The sequence below is a fragment of the Alexandromys fortis genome, unplaced genomic scaffold, assembly GCF_014885135.2.
Source record: "Alexandromys fortis isolate MF-2015 unplaced genomic scaffold, M_Fortis_MF-2015_v1.1 scaffold_117, whole genome shotgun sequence".
Classification (NCBI taxonomy): Eukaryota; Metazoa; Chordata; class Mammalia; order Rodentia; family Cricetidae; genus Alexandromys; species Alexandromys fortis.
Genome location: NW_026068015.1, coordinates 509,090 through 526,784, shown reverse-complemented (window position 1 = coordinate 526,784; position 17,695 = coordinate 509,090). Strand labels below are relative to the sequence as shown.

The window sequence follows — 17,695 nt, the reverse complement described above, 5'->3', positions numbered from 1 at the left end:
CTGTACTAAAAGATCTTTAGTAAAACTTGCAACTCTGCCAGCTCTAGTCCTGATATTTTCATTGTCAGAACTGAGAATCCTGGTGTGGCCTCACTGGGAGTCCCTAAACCTCTTTGGGAAGTCCTCTTGCTGCTGATGGTGACATGGAGGGATTGTGCCTCATTCACTTGTAACCTCAATCTCAATGCTGACCTTCTATTTCTTGAATATTGGCCAAATGTCTGGGAATCTTTCCCTTTCATTCCAGGTTTTCTCACTCTTTCTTTGAAAACATCTTTTTTTTTTTTTTTTTTTTTTTTTTTTTTTTTTTTTTTTTTTTTTTTTTTTTTTTTACCAAGCATTTACATCTGGATCTCCATTGCTGAACATGATGACTTAACTCAAAAAGGCATGAAGACCTGGGGAGATGGCCCAGTAGTTAGAGTTCAATGCGCAAGCGTGAGGACTCTCAGAACACCACACATACATGTACACATGCGCGTGCGTAAACACACACACGCACACACGCACACACACACATACACACACTACAGATGAAAAGTGGAAAAAGGTAGAAAAGCTCATGACCTTTTCCTTTCTTCTCTTTCCCACTCCTCCTGGAAGCTTCCCAAATGTACAGCTGCTACTTTTTGCCCAGACTTTAAAGAAGTGCGACTTGAGCTTTCTTCAGCGTCCATCTTTATAATCCTTTATTATTAAGACTTAGAGTCCACAAAAGGAAACCCCGAATTTCCCCACAATACTATAATAAAAGAATATGAAATAAAAGCATTGCACTTGTCTTCACATAGATGTTATGTGACAGAGGCAGAGAAGTAATACACATATCCGTAGAATTAAGTATAAAAGTATCCAAACAGGAGTCAGTTATTTCTCTATTTTCCAATTTTGAAAAGAGAATATTTAAGCATATTTTATATTTATATTTTACTTCTTTTAGTTTTTAGCACAAATATAAATGTTAGTATGTAAAAATGATCAACTCAAAAGTAAAGCAGAAATAGAAGTTTAAAAATGGTAATTTTTTTGCCTTTGAATCATATTTGAGTTTGTTATTCTAGGAAATTCTTGTTCTATAGTTACACACAGAGAATAAATGAGAATTTAAGTTTCCTTGGCAAGTCTTGCTGCGACTGACAATAGCATGTGGCCAACACTTTATTTTACACTAGAGATACCACAGTGAAAAAGCATAGGTAGGCATGTGTACAGTAGAGTACACACTGGGTTTCTGTGCAGTCTTTGTGTTTCCTTAGCGGAAATAACCCTTTCTTGCACAGGCTAACCAAACCATTTTATGACATATCCATTTAGACTCTTAAAAGACATTTCTCATTTCATGCAGAAATGCCACAACAGAGCAGATGCGTGTGTAAGGGTAGATAAAAAGAGATAGAGCCAGCTCTGGACTGGAGTCTCTCAGACAATCTTAGGTGCGGTATAACAAGAAACCACTAAATGTGGTCACAGGTGGGTATTTAATTGGAATTGCTCCTTTTACTAGACGCATCCACACTTCTTGCCCGTAGTTTAATTCAAATAAGGCATCCCCAGTCAAAACTCTATCACAGTGGATTTCATTGTCGGGGTTTTCAGACTCAAATCTAAGCTTGTCTACTCCATCAACCACCAAAAACCCAGAGATATGAGCACTGAATGACTCTATGGTGTATTTGAATATGTACACTCCAAGGTATGGAATTCTGAACTTGCCAGTCCTTGGGTTATATGAAGCGCCATAATTGACGCTTAGATCATTGAACAGGATAGGACCGGGAGTTGTCATTCCGTGAGTGTGAGATACGAAAAACGCCACCATCGGAGCGTATCTGTAAGATCCTTTGGAAAAATCTGTTCAAGGAAAAAACAAGGCAAGAGTTATTTTTCAGGTTTTTATCGTGTTTTTCTTCCTATAGTTCTCAATTTATCTCAGTTGCACAGTCTTTAGCACAAACACCAAGGTCTCTTTCAAGCTGAACAGTACCCATGCGTTTTTATGCCTGCCTCCACTGTGGGATAAAGAATGGGGAAACAGTCTCCTGGAGTCCGTTTCTCCATTTAGATCAGGGTTGATTGTCACACCCCTCACCTCTCTTGTACAAATGCCTGCAAGATCATCTGCATACTGCTTTATGGTCCCTAAAGATGGTGCAATGCAAAGCCCGATCACTAGAGGAGGCCAGAATGCCCTGCAGGATGGGGAGACAGTTTCCACATTCCTTTCTAGAGGCTGAAACTGAAGTGAAACGAAGCTTTGCTCATCAAGAAGAAGCAGGCAACAGCAAGTTTCTGTGTAATGAATTCCACATACACGTAGGAAAGATTAAAAATGGACTAAAATGTACGTTTAAACACAGGAAACAGATAAAGTCTGACTTGAAATATTCTGTGGCCACCAAAGATAATGTATTTTAAATGTTACACACATTTTCTATTACAAAAGTCAAGAGTGCTACCTTAAAGTTTAATATTATTATTCTAATTGGATATATGTACATTTGTACAGGCCATCGGTTGATTTTCAGGAGTTAATTCTCCCCTTTCCCTGTGTGATCTAAGCATCAAATTCATGTGTCAACTGCCTGCCAGTACCCTGTCCGGCTGAGCAGCCTCGGGGCCAGGAGTGCTGCGCTCTCAGATGTGAAACTAACACCAATCTACAGGAGTGAAGAAAACAGGAAAAACAGGCTAAGAAGGCATAAATGGTCTTTCACAACTATTTCCTGCCCGTGTTTGTATGTGACACTGCAAAGCATAACGAGGTGAGGCTTGTACCTGGTGCTAAGGCGTTTTCTTCCGCTGTCTTCACAGTACAGGTGTCCCCGGTGAAAGGGTGCCGGCAAGCACAGATGAAGCTGGCCGGCCCACTGATGCACGTGCCGCCGTTCTGGCACGGGAAGCTGCTGCAGCTGGAACGTTCATGCGCTCCTGGAAGGGAATCACAGCAAAAAAAAAAAAGGGATAATCTATTTCCATCTCCAGCAAGAGTTGTGCAGTAGGATAGTCGAAATGCTGAATTTGAAATAAGGAAAATGTGTCTTTAGCCTGAAGCCACTCACCGGTGTGGGTATGTGACTTTAAGCAGATAGCTCATTTCTGGCACTCATCTGGGTGGACATGGGACTTCCTGCAAAACCCTTATATCTGACCCCGTTGTGTGATGTAAAGATAATTCTGTGACCAATTGTATTTGAGTGTCTTAAACTTTTGATCAACTTTGGAACAGAATATAACTATCCAAATACAGAACTATTTATATTTGAACTGGAAAATGACAAGGTTAAGGTTTCAAATCAATAGAGAAGAAAGACACTTTTTTATATCAAGAATATATTTTTATTTAAAACTTTTATGTGTTCATATGCACACATGAATAAATTTATGTGTGCCATGTGTGTACAGATTCCTGCTCATGCCAGCGGAGGGACTTAGATTCCCTGGAAATGGAGTTAGAGGCAGTTGTGAGCTGCCTGGCATGGGTCCTGGGAATAGAAACAGTGTTCTCTGTAGGACTAGAACGCACTCTTAGAGTCTGAACCATCATCCTTCTAGCTCTACCCTTTTTTAACACTAAAGGGGAGAAAAGGGCCTTTTATATTTGATCATCTGAAAATAAACTCTTACTTTGAAAGTTAAAATTTTGGTAAGTGACAAATTAAGAGAAAAATCTTAACACACAAATTCAATGACTCGTATTTATCACTCATGAAAGCCTCTGATGATCAGACACAAGATCATTTTGACCTAAAAAATGGAAAATGGCTAACGAGATGAGCTGACAATTCACTGAACCCTGACAACAGTCTGTAGGTTTTTAAACACCTTTGACACTACTGTGTATCACATGACTTACTATTATTAAGTAATAGTAAAATTAGCCATAATTAAATCATGTTTATATCAGGTAGAAACAGTTTAAAAATTCAAATACAAGGATCTGACAAAAAGGTCAAATGTTGATTGACAGCTAAATGGCCAGACCCCTTGACTGGAAAATTTGGCCATACTCACATTAAAGGGCTCATTCACTTAGGTCCATACTTCTGGTCTGTGTACACAAAGGTCACTGCTAATAGGGCTTTTGTAATATTATTTTGATTTATTTTAATTTTATCTCAAAAAATTAAAATTCCCTTTTAAAGCTAGTGATTCAACTTGTCAATAAATCAGAGCATATTGCTACAAAGAGAGAAAGAAAGAAGAGCAACTAAAGAACGTGGTACAGCCTCAACACTCTTCATTGACTCTTGGGGAGCTTACAGTTCATGCAGTACACAGAAAAGAATTTTTCTAGAGCTTCAATTTACAATAGCAGGTATAATCATAATGCAAAATTATGTAAATTCAGCAAAAATGCTGGAAGAATCGTTCTTGCCACAGTTTTTGTTATGGCACCACCTTGTGGCAGTAATCTAAATTTAAAATTCACTCATTTCAAATTTTGTGACTGTAGATCGATCACTTAAATTTTGGAATTCCCCATGCCCCCAGCATACCCCTGCTCTGTCTTCATATATAATGACTGGATTGTATATGTGAAGGAAATTACATTTGTTTTAGTCTGGCTTATTTGTCTCACCATGGTGACTGCCAGCTTCATTTAGTTTTCTACATGCGACATATTTTTAATATTTTTACAAGAGAATAAGCTTCTTTTGTATGTTCATAAAACATCTTTCTTGTGTGTATGTGTGTTCAGGGGTGCTATTAAGTACATATGTATACATGTGGAGCTCAGAGATTGGTGTAGGATGTCTTGACCACTTTCCATGGCCTTTCATTAAACCTGTATCTCATTGATTTGGCTACTTTTTCAGTTCTGGGATTACAAACACAAGTTATTTACATGAGTCCTGGGGATCCAAACTTAAGTCTTCATGCTTGTATGGCAGACACATTATTTACTGAGCCACATCCCTGACAGACAATATATTTATTTATCTATTAATCTTTGATGAGCAGGTAATCAGATTTTATATCTTGGCTATTGTGAATAGCTTACAAACATGGATGTTCAAGTGGCACTATATATGCCAATTCACTTGAATTCATACACACACATATGCACACATATATAAACACAAAGCACAAAAATGTTTACACACATCCATATATGTGTGTATACATGTACAGATAAAAAGAAATGCACATAGCTATATATACACCATTATACACATACACAAAGACACAAATGCACACACATATGCACACATAAAATACATGTAAACAAATGCATATTCATACATAAAGTTGCACACATACACTCACACATACAGACATATACACAGACATAAATGCATGTACATACACAACAACAGATGTGCACACACAGTCAGATAGAGATGTGCAGAAAACTACTGAGATGCAGGGTGATTTTTAAATGTATTAGCACTGAAATTTACTCGATTAGATGTAGTATCAGAAAAGGGAACAACAAAACCTTCATGAAAGATGTACACCCTGGGGTTGTATGGCTGGATGAAATGAAGAACCTATATTTCTCATTTTTAAAACTGGGTGATTTGTTTTGCTTAATAATTGTTTTATGTAAAAAATCTGTATATCATCTGTTTCTCTATGTACATAAGCAACTTACTAAAATGTGGTCAAACTTATTAATTTTTTAAGGAGAATATATTAGTACATTCAATCATTCCAGTCATTTTGGAATTTTCTTTACAGAGACTCTATAAACTGCTTCTCCCGTCTAGGAAAGTATTTAAAAAGTTTAGGCAACATATTTTATGTATTTGTATGTATTACATTCAATGTATTTGAAGAAAAGGTGTAAGCTGACCTGCATTTTTAGAATAGGTTCATGCCTTGAACCAGACATTAAGGCCTTTTGTTTGCAGTCAGAGCTCATTCTGGAACTTACCCCACTGCCTGCTAGCTTGAAAACTCCCAGTGAGTCTCGATTGCTTGTCAAAATGTGAGCTCCTGACTGCAAATCACTGGCTCCATTCATTTTGACATCCCCTGACCTAACTCCATGATTAACTCCTGGGAGACTGCTCACTTAACAAACTTCACTAGCAATGAGTAGATTATACAACAGAGGTGCAGGATAATGAATTATTTCTGAAACTTAATCAACTCTATAATTCTAACTTTCACAGATGACAATGTCAATCCCACCTGCAGACTTGGCCTGTAAGACACCAGACCTGTTCCAGGGAGAAAAAAATTAGACACTATAAAATGACAACTTTCTCTCGTTGCTACCAGTTCCATTCACTTCTACAAGGCTAAGACTTCTGCTTGGTGTTCAGTGTCCAGTGTACACACTCAGCTGTCATTCTCCTGCCCCATTACTTTCGGAGATGGAGCTCTTGACTCTCAGCATTACTGAGCGTGTTGCCCACCCTTCATCCTGATCTTTCAGTGGAGTCACTAATCTGAGAGATGGGATCAATTCTGCCTACTTGAGTACCCGAACTTTATCCTATTACTGCAGTAGTTCAAACTTCTTGTGACCACACAATTGCTTACCCGGACTTCTGTCCTGTGCTTTCTAATCACCTGTCTGCATTAGCTTTCAAAATCTTTTTTCTTTCTTTCTTTCTTTCTTTCTTTCTTTCTTTCTTTCTTTCTTTCTTTCTCTCTTTCTTTCTTTTTGTTACATTCTTGGTCCCATTTGCTACTTAAGGAGTGCAGTGACTCACAGTTCAAGATGCAATATCCATGATACCTAGTACTGCATACATCATACCAACTGAGTCTTGATGGTAGAGACTACAGTGACAATTGCTAGTTGTCTCTTTAGAAAAGATTTCACATTTCTTCCAATGCAAAATAAGTCATAGGTTTTATGGAGCTCTTCATCTGTCTAAACTCTGATGTTACTGGCAGCATCTAAAAGTCTATCTCAACTCGTGTGTTTATGATTAGTACTGTCAATAATTAAAGTCACTCTACTTGACTTGTCATCTATGTCGGTGGAAACCATGCCTTGCTTTATTTTGTGTGAATGTGTCAGTGACCCAGGCCTGCTTTGAGAGTATTTTCACATTTATGTTGTGTGTTCAGCTAATCAGTGCTAACATATGTGATGGCACCCTGTCAGGTATTGGGCCTCACAGACCGGCAAGCGTGGTTAATAACTGTATGACAGTTGGAGTTACTAGTAGTTGCTGCTACAACTCTACTTTTAGACATCCCATGACTCGGATTGTTCTTCTTTATTTCCATAACACTTTAAAATGGTTAGGAGTTCAATAATCAATTTGTTATGGAATTAGCATAGAAAGTGAACTTTGAGAATCCAATTTTGTCACCTTCCCTGCTGCTACAATTACCTTCCCTCAATGATTGCCTGGTGTTGTATGTGTTCTTGTTTTGAACTTATCACACTTGACGGTAACTGCGCATGTGTTTTTACTTCCCTGCTTTAGGAAGCCAGGGCTCACAGTTTCCTCCTTAGCCGCATTGCCATGAAGTCACAGAATGTGTGACTTGCACAAAACGGCAAAGCTTTAAAGGATGATTGAATAAGTTAACGGAAGTTTGAATTGGTGCTTAGTGCTTTATCCAAATTCTGTTTCACAGTTTCACAAAGAGCACCGGGCTGTCGTGCAGATAAGAACAATTAGTTGAGCAGTTTTACCAACTCAGTGTTTTACTATCTTGTGCAGGGAGCATGGCTAATCTTTTAATGCTAATTTCCCTACACAGAGCATGACTAAAATCAATTTTCTATTGTCTTGGGATAGTTCACGAATCTTAAGCTTGGCATTTTGAACTCTAATATGCACTCCAGTTGGGTTTTTTTCTCCATCCTATTATAACATTGCATAAAGGCTGGTGGTAATTTGCACACCTTAGAGAGCTCGTTCAGTTCCAGAGCACCTTGCCCTCACTCACACTCACACTTTGTGACTTGTGACCGCCTGTTCCCCGTGTGAGTGGACTGAAGACGGGCACTGACTTAATGCGACACTCTGTCTACTTAGTTTTTCACAGCACTCAATCACAACTTATTCAGCAGGAATTTCACAACGGAACTAGCACACTGTGTTCTGCTTTTTTGTTGCTTATTACATACACAATAGATTGTGTAAGTTAGAGAACGTGATTATATGCACAAATTATCATTTTATTTTACTTCATGATTTTATTGTTTGCTTCTGTTTTAGCATAACTATCTCACTTTTAATTTTTTTTTTTTCATTTAAACAAGCAGTTCTCAATCTGTGGGTCATGACCCATCTGGGAGTCCAGCGACCCTTTTGGAAGGGATCACAAAGCAGATATCTTGAATATCAGATATTTACTTTATGTTTCATAAGAGTAGCAAAATCACAGTTATGAAGTAACAACTAAAATAATTTTACGGTTGGGGGTCACCACAACACAAGAAACTGTATTAAAGGATTGTAGCACCGGGGAGGCTGAGAGCCACTGATTTAAACAATAAAAACCGTGATCCCTGCCCATGACATAATAGAGTTTCAAAAGGATTAGTGGGGACCTGCCCTGACGCTTCAGGCCAGTTTCACAGCAGGCAGGTGAAAGCAGTCTGGCATTCACTGTGTGATTTTTGCTGCTAGGTGACTGCTCTCACTCACCCTCTCACCTTTCTTCATATCTCACCCCGATTGGAGTGATGACAAAACCCTTCTGCTCTCATACTCACAGGCACATTTCAGCGCCGTTCTGCTTCCCCATTTATGATATGGGACTTAACCTTGCATTACTGTATAAATAGCTCACATTCCCTTCCTGACAAGTCTCGGAAGTGTCAAGGTGCATGTTTATATAGAATATTTTAATTTATTCAATTACTTATCTTGGACTCTCTAACATATAAATGTGTAGAAATTCTTTTCTGTCATTGCTGCTTTTCCTTAAAAATATTAATTTTTATAATTGCTTTTCTTTCACATCACATCTGTTGTTGTTGATAATGTTTTCTTGGCTTCCTTTTTTGTAACCCCTCAAATGTTGTTTTAAATAATATTTAATTCTACCTGCAATTTATGCTATCAAGAAAGCTTTTGGAATCCATTTATCCGTATTGTGTCCAATGCTGGGGTCATTGGCTTGTACATTCATGCCTCTTTGTTTTGTGTGGGTGCTGGGGATTCTAACTTAGGTTTTTATGTTTGCAGAACAAGTACTTTTACCCAACGAGCCATCTCCACAGCTTTAGAAGTTCAAATTAATACTTAAAACTATGTAGTGTAAAAAGAATTTTCTTGGTGTTGACTAACCTTAAAAAAATGATTTGATAATCAATATGTAAAATAAAATGGTATTTTGCCATATTTCAAATGAAAAAAGTGTAATTAATGAGTAGCAAAAAAAATATATATGTATTGCATTTGGTGTAAAGAGCAGTTAGTAATCAAATTTTCTTCCAAGTCTTGGTGTCAGAGGAGTTTACTGCTGTGCAAACTGCTGATTCTTGCTTGAGCAAATATGCAAACCCAGTTAATGGGTAGATAAATAGAGACAACTGTCCCATCTTTGCTTTCTCTCTCTCTCTCTCTCTCTCTCTCTCTCTCTCTCTCTCTCTCTCCCTCTCTCTCTTCTACCATCAGACCAAATACTACAAACTTCAGTTCAGAAAATGACCATTGAACACCTGGGTTTCAGACTAGTCAGAGATATCCTGGTATGAAGGGTTTGTTAAACCTGCCAGCCTTCCTGCTTCATCTGTTGCCAGTCTCCACAGAAAGAAGATAATAGAGAAGGTGGGGGGACACTTTTAGTTCACAAGAAGTCATGAACAGAAACTTGTTCATTTAATATTCTCTTCAACTCAGATATGTTTTATCCATAAGAACAGAAATCATTCCTAGTAGATAGGTCTCTTACCAATTTTGACACAAAGACTATCTCTAAGACTTCTATGCACATAAAAGAGTTAATGGAGCTTGGAAGAAGTGGGCTTACAGAAAGATGGTTAGGGAGAGGCAAAATGAGTAAAATATATTATGAACATGCATTTAAAAAAGTCATGGTGGAAGCTGTTATTATGTATAATCAAAGCATAAAAAAGGTTGGTGTGAAGGAAAAGAGGGTGTAAAAATACACATAACTGAAATTGAGAAGTTGTAGCATCCTTAAAAGTTGCTTTGTACAATTCGGTTTTAGAAATGCAGGATTGTTCCTGCTGAGCATCTGTCACTTCAGAGGATGGGTTTCTGTGCCTGTTAAGAACAGCATGCCTGACAGTGCTGGGAGGTAAGGGGCTTCTCCGAGAAGAAATATAGTGCACATATTATGACATCTTTCCCCATTCCATTAACGAGCACAAAGACATAGGCCTCTTCATAAGGGAAGCACAAAGAAGCCTATTCATGTATTTTCTGAGTTTTCCTGATTTTTTTTAACCATACTTGGTCTAGACTGTTTTTTTTTTAAATTATAATCCATTTTAGTTGTAGATACAACTAATTCCAAAGACTGTAGTGATTCCAAGGATCACCAAATGTGTGTGGTTTTCAGACCATCTAAAATAAAAAAAAAAAACATTCTTTATTGAATTTGTAAAGCATTGAGAATGTAACACACTGATAGAACACTTTCCTTTCTCTTACAGGGTTTAGAGTTTGATCCCCAGCACTACAAGAGAACAAGAAGCATGTGCAGGTCCTTTCTCATTGCTTAAAAATATGCAGGGTTTTGCACAGTTAAGTCATTATGCTTTTTAATCTAATCTTTTTCACATTATGTCACAAGATACATTACACACACACACACACACACACACACACACACACACCACATGCCCATGCTGAGTTTCAAGCAATGATTTTTAAAAGACAGAATATGTTAGAAAAAAGAAAAAGGAAACAGTAAGATTAAAAATTCAATCCTGATTTTCTAGTGATAAAAGAAAAGGGACATCAAACATTGGGTGAAATAATAAAAATGTAAGCTGTTGAACAGAGCTAAGAGGATTGCATTGCATAATCAACATAATCATAACTAGATAATGGGCCACAGGCAGAGAATTTCCTTGATCTGGAAACTAAACTTGTAAGGTGGTCAAGTTATTTTACAGATGATTTACAGTTTAAAACATACATGGCATTACAAATAAATGTGTTACCAAGAAAGGACTGAGCCCTGGTTCTAAATTCAGCACCCAGTAGTTATCACAAGTGTATCTATGAAGTCCCAAATGCTGGAAATGTGTGAGAGCGGTGAAAACAGGTAAGGATTCACGAGGCATCCCTCTTAACTTGCTTATATTCACGAGACTGATGAGTTTGGAAAACTATGTTGTCATGGTGCTGAATATTGTGTACACTGAAGACTTCTTTGGGAGTACAGGAACAATCATGGATCAAAGAGGTTTGTAACATGACTCTATGCTTAACCAGTGGGGAGTGGAGACCACAAAGTCTGCTCACTCCTCAGTGACACTGCAGAGTGTGTTGCTCTTGAGAGGGCAAGCAGCCAGTCTCTCTCCAGGGATCAGTCAGCCAATTGCTGTACAAACAAACCTTCAAACATGAAATTAAAACGCATAAATCTTTGATATCTATCTGAGTATTGTATAAAAACAAATCAAGTGTTTAGAAACTAAGCCAGAATAGCTTCTCGGCAACGGCCTGGTAGATACCATATTTAGCATAACTGAATGCAGGCTTTCCCTTTTACTACAACAGGTTAAGGCAGATTTCATGAATAACGCATGAGACTTTCAGTAACTACCCTGTGGTCAGGTCACAGGAGAGTCAAACTGAAATCAGTATCAAGATTTCAGCCGTATCAGTGGAGGTCTCGGGTGTCAGTCTTTGAATACTTAATAAAGGAAAGTCCCAGGAATTTGAGCTTTGGCCACATGGAATGCTCAGCAATGGTCATATTCTGAAGAGCATGCGAGGCAGGGAAGAGAAGCATAAGGGAGAAGGCATAGGGATACATTCTCCCATCTCCGTAGGTGAGGATCGAGGTTAGAGCCTTAGGTAGTAGATCAGCGGACCTGATACCTGTAGGATACTTTGGTTATTCGCTGGCTGTTCCTGGTTCTTCAAAATAGAATGATAATACCTGTCTTGTAGGCATTGTTGAATGAAGCAACATATCCAGTACGTCTACAAAGTCTGCAGTGAGTGAATGTTAATAGGGTCAGGCTTCGAAGTATGTTATCATCTATTAAATTAAAATTGATATAGAGATTACCCTCACAAATTACACTTTTGTAAATATTGCTAAAAGATGAATAATATGATAAAGAGGTTCCAGAAATGATGGTGTTATCCTCAGGTTTTAGTTATGGAAAAGAAAATGTAATTCTGGGTTTTACCCTACAATATCAGAAGTCAAAGGACACTGGGCAGTGGTGGCACATGCCTTGAATACCAGCACTTGGGAGGTAGAGGAAGGCAGATCTCTGTGAGTTCCAGGCCAACCTGGTCTACAGAGTGAGTTCCAGGATGGCTAGGGTTGCAGAGAGAAACCCTGTCTCCAAAAACAAACAAAACAAAACTTGGGCTTGTGTGTCTGCACTTGTGTATCAGAGCATGTGCCTGTGAATGAGCCAGAGGTTGCTGTCAGGATGTCTTCCTCAATGGCTCACCATCTTGCTCTTTGAGGGTTCTGCATCTCTTCAATGAATCTGGAGTTCACCATTACTGCTAGACTTATTGGTGAGAGAGAACTCCAGAGACCTGTTTGTGTCTGGTCCTGTCTGCGGGCATTACAGATGATCATAGCCATGCCTGGCTTTTCCCAGAAATTTTGAGGATCAGCACGCAGGTCCCCTCAAGTGCTCTAGCTAGCATCCCTGATTTTGTCATCTTATATAGTCCTTACTTGTTCAGCTGTTCACGGAATGCCACCAGTTTATAGCCCACAGCAGGAGGGTCGGGTTGACATGTGAGCAATTGACATTGGCTTGAAAGGATCCCAGGCCTTAGCCAGTGAATTCACTGGAAGGGATTTCCACATCCACTGCACTTGGAATTGTGTCAATGCCTCTTTATTGTATTGGCATTATTAGTTTGTCTTGACTGAGAAGCCATAAAGAAGTTTTTATTATTAACTTTCAAAGATAAGAGTATAAAATTTGGTTGAAAAGTAAATAAATGCATAGGAAGGAATTTTATCAAGGTCCCATTAGAAAAACAAAATTCAGAGCTGTGTTATTTCCTGTCAGGCCCTTAATCAAATATTAAGACAATCACTCAAGTAAGAGCAGTCAGCAACATCTGACTATCCTCTCATGCCCTGTTTCAAAACTTCAGAATGTGTTTCTCTCTTCTGTAAGTGAACTGCCCTGGGCTGTGAGCAGAGCATTTCTCACAGTGATACTCTGTGGTACATTTTTCCTCATGACCCCAGGAAATTACCTACTGCAAACCAATCATTTCAGCATGAGAAATAGATGCAGAGAGGTGAATTGTCTTATATTTCTTTCCTTCCTTTTTTCCTTCCTTCTTTTCTTTCTTTCTTTCTTTCTTTCTTTCTTTCTTTCTTTCTTTCTTTCTTTCTTTCTTTCTTTCTTGGCAGGGTTTCTCTGTGTAACTGTTCTATCTGCCCTGGAACTAGTTCTTGAAGACCAGGCTAGCCTTGAACTCACAGATATACACCTGCCTCTGCCTCCTGCGGTGAGATTAAAGGCTTGCCCCACCACTGCCAGGTTGTTTTTCTTTTTTAAGGTTATTGACTAAAGTAGAGACTTAGTGCTACAGTGAGGATCAAGACCTGAATCTGAGGTCTTCACTTCTTCCCCTGCTCCTATTTTCTGCAGATTACACCCTCACAACAGTTTTCAAGGCTCCTTTCCACCATCTCTTCTTACTTCTTGCCCTCACTGTATTGGACCATATTTATTTAGTACTGTCCTAACTTGTGTCCTAGTGTTGGTCTGTTTGACAATGATTGGCACTGCAGCAACTTCATACTTCTGCATCGCATATTCGCTGCAGCCAAATCATTGCTCCGAGCTTTCGAAGACATCTCACTCTTTGCTAAATTGTAGCTAAGTAGAATATTTTCTTCACATCCGTCCCTTTCTGAAGTCTACTCAAATCTGATTCCTGAATAGTCCCTTAATTCAGTAATTTGAGAGACATTTATTGAGTATTTATTTCATATTTTACCCACTAAAGCTCAGATTAATTTATGGTTTACATTTCTTAACTAGCCATATATAGAGATGTTTCATAGAAGAATGTTTGCTTATTTTGTAGTGGTCTGGTTAGATAGAGTGGAAACGTGTAGACAGGATATCTACTAAAGTTCAGCTGCACATTGACACCTAACTTACGTTCAATCAGACACAAAAGAGTGCATCAGTTTCTTTGCATTACTTTACCTTGCCCAAGCCTAAATGCCTTCCCTGCCTCCAGTCTGGCTATGAAATAGGATCTACCCAATAGCATGCAACCTATAGCATGAAAGAGGCTCAAGTTGTTTTTCAGTTCCAGCTTACCAGGATGTGGAATGCTGTCTGTGTTTCTTTGCGTCCGGCCTATCAAGATGGTCGTCATGTTCACGGATTTCTTAAGTGCGCTGGGTTTCTTCTGGAGTTTTACCTGCTTCTGAGGCTTGGCAATATTTTCCAGACCATCAGACACTAATCGATCAACACTCCAGGTTAAATTAGATAGAGCAGCTTGAGTTTTTATTTTAACAATTGATTCCACAAGTTCCGTCAGACTGTCTCTCAGGGGACCTTCAGTCCACAGAGGTAAGGGAGCACTCTGTCCAAAGGTGCTTGCAGAAGCATTGTGGCATGTCATTAAAAGCTCATGAACAGTTTTGTTAAGCAAAGAGAAATTCACTGAAAGATAGATAGATTTTGCTTCCAGTGCCTTAAATCTGGAATTTAATACCTTCAATTGAAGATCAGTATCTTTCTCATTTGATAGCACACCACCTTTTTTGAATGAAATGTAGTAAGGTATGAGTGTCTTGGTCACTTTAGATTCAACACCTTGCAAACGAGTTTCAAACTCTTTGGCAGTCTTTCTTGCCGAGAGTACATTTTCTTCTAAATTACTCATGTTTTCCTGACATTTTTTCACCTGGGAAGAGGTTTCATTGAACATTTGATAAACCTTTTGAAAGTTTAAATGGCTTAGTTTCTCATCTTTGGGCAGAACTGTAAGGGCTTTAGCAATTTGCAAAACAAAATTATACTTCTGATGGTCATTGACTAAAGTCTGAATAGAATCATTCAGACGCTGAAACTCAGAAATAAATGACAAAATGGATTCTACATTTTGGTTACATTCACAAACCTTGGGATTATCTGACCTAGCACTTAAACGCTCTTTCAACACATAGTTATCTTGAACAAAATCGATGGCATTGTTTATGACAGTCATTGTCTTATTTAGGCCATCTTCTGTTTCTAAGACATGATCACCAATACGTCTTTCCAAGAATTCGCCCCGGCTCTGCACTTCATTTCTGAGTAAGTTGTGTCTTTTTGTAAGTTCTTTAGTAAGAACATTTAGGCGATTGATAGCCGCGATCAGGTTCTGTAGCTCTCTGCGCGTAACTGGGGCTTCCTTTGGCTCGCGTATAACCGGCTGTCGAATCGGCGACCTCTGCTCCAACAAAGGCTGGAGGATCTCCATGTCATATGTTAGATCATTCAGCTGCTCGCTTATTTTATCCACCTTGTTGTCCATGGGAAAGATAACCTCAGACAAGGTTTGGTTTAGCACGTGCAGATTCTCCTCTGTGTCCTTCAATTGATATTTAAACTCGTGCCTGCATTTAGACACCATTTCTTCACATTCTCCCCTGACTGACTCTTTCTCCATCTCCAAAAGAATGGTGAGATTGCTGATCTTGCTTTCTTGGACGTGCAAATCACTGAGCATCTGCAGCAGCATCAGCCCTTGCTTGCTTACTCTCTCATGGAGCACGGCGAGATATTTAGTGACGTTACTGCTGCTTGATTCCTCAGAGACAACATTCTCCATTCCTGATGCTTGCTGAACTGATAGCCGCTTTGTGTTCGCTTCCTGCATTTTGGAGAGAGTTTCATTGAGGGTTTGCTGGTACAGAACTCGTTCTGAGTGCTCTTGTCCTATTGCTCCTTCCAAGTGAGCCTGCTTTGCTTCTAGCTCCTTGAGCGGCTTCTCACAGGTCAAGGCCATTTCCTGCCTGACATTCGTGATGTTATTCTTTAGGTCTGTGATATCCTTCCATGTGGGTTGATTTTCTTGTGTTAAAAGGAGTTTTTGCTGGGCTGTTACTGAAACCAAGGACGCATTGACTTGGAGAACTGCCTGCCTGGTACTTTCCAGGTCCTCTGACAGACTTGACACAGTCTTGAAGAGCTTTGCAATCGTTTCCTGCATGTCATCTTGGAAGGCTTTAAACTGTTCTTTTACAATATTCCTTAGCAGATCATCAATGCTTTTTGATTTTAGAGCTGAAAAGAATAAGATAAAAAATAGGAAAATACACAGTTTTGAATTAAAAAGATGTATTTGTGAAAAGGCTAAAATTCTGACACCAAACACTAACTACATGTACTAGTGAAAGTAATTCTCCCCTGCATATATTTATGACAATTAAAAATTTTTCTGGTATTCTTAAAAGATAACCACGTCCTTGACTGGCAAATATGACATGGAAGATCAATTACCATGTAGAACACACTATCACCATCGATGGTTTTATGGGCAAATGACAAAAAGGAAGTGCTATTGACTCCAGTGACATAGACTGCTCTACAGCAACCCTTAGTCTAGTTCTGAGTGAAAATAAATCATGCTGGTGTTTTTGTCTGAGTATATTCCTGTTGTTAGTATATAACTGCATTGTCAACTGTCTCGTAATTAGGGACAGCACTTACACTGTGAATTCATAAATGCTAATAAATCACAGAAAAACCTTAATAACTTAAAGAGAAATATAGATATCCAAAAGACTTAAGAATGCCTTATAGAAACAAGTAGTGAAATTACTATTCTTTACAAAATGAGTGAAATTTATTTTAAAATATGAATTTAAGACATGTTAATAATATTAATAATAATGTTAATAACATTAATTTTTGGCCTAACAAGAGGAAATTGCCATCAGTGAACACTTAATAGTGTTTCTAATACTTGAAATATACCTGGTAACATGCTGAGGCTGTGTGAAACAAGAAAGAAAGAAGAAAAGAGAGAAAGGAAGGTAGGTAGGAAGGAATGAAGGAAAGAAGGAAGGAAGGAAGGAAGGAAGGAAGGAAAAAAGGAAGGAAGGAAGGAAGGAAGGAAGGAAGGAAGAAAGAGAATTAAAGAAAGAAATGAGAGACAAAAAGGTAGAGAAGAAAGGGAAGAGGCTGGGAAGGAAAATGGTCTGGATTATTTAAAATGACTTAAATAGAAAGTGATTATTTGAAAAGTCTAAAACAAAACCAAACCAAAAACCAATCAAACAAACAAAAAGCATTATCTCATACAGAAACAATAGGAAAAGTAAAATATATACTTATAAAATCTAGCTACAAATAATGATAAATGAAAGAGTTGTTCATTAAAATTTATAGAAAAACACATTGATTATCATATGAGATTCAGGTAACAAAGGAATTTTAAAAATGAAAGTTGTACACAGTGAGTCATTACCAAGTAGGCCCCACAGTCTTGTGCTTTTTACAAATTGTTTAACACACATGAAGACTCACATAAAATTTACTGTAAAAGCGAAATTTTAGAAGAAAAAAATGTCCTCTTTGAACATCTTGCTTTTAATTTTTCTAGCACCAAAAAGAAAAAAGGAAACC

The 17,695-nt window shown here is 38.3% G+C and overlaps 1 protein-coding gene across 1 annotated transcript in view; it reads right to left on the bottom strand.

The window, feature by feature from the left end:
• Nucleotides 1–674: 674 nt before the first annotated feature.
• Nucleotides 675–17,695, bottom strand: part of Mmrn1 (multimerin 1) — a 48,288-nt gene continuing 31,267 nt past the window's right edge. Inside the window, exons 6-8 of the mRNA XM_050162340.1 lie at nt 14,393–16,351; nt 2,776–2,928; nt 675–1,851 (exon numbers count right to left, since the gene is read on the bottom strand). Of these exons, the coding sequence (XP_050018297.1) occupies nt 1,430–1,851; nt 2,776–2,928; nt 14,393–16,351 (2,534 nt within the window). The 3' untranslated portion in view covers nt 675–1,429. The remainder of the gene's footprint in view (nt 1,852–2,775; nt 2,929–14,392; nt 16,352–17,695) is intronic.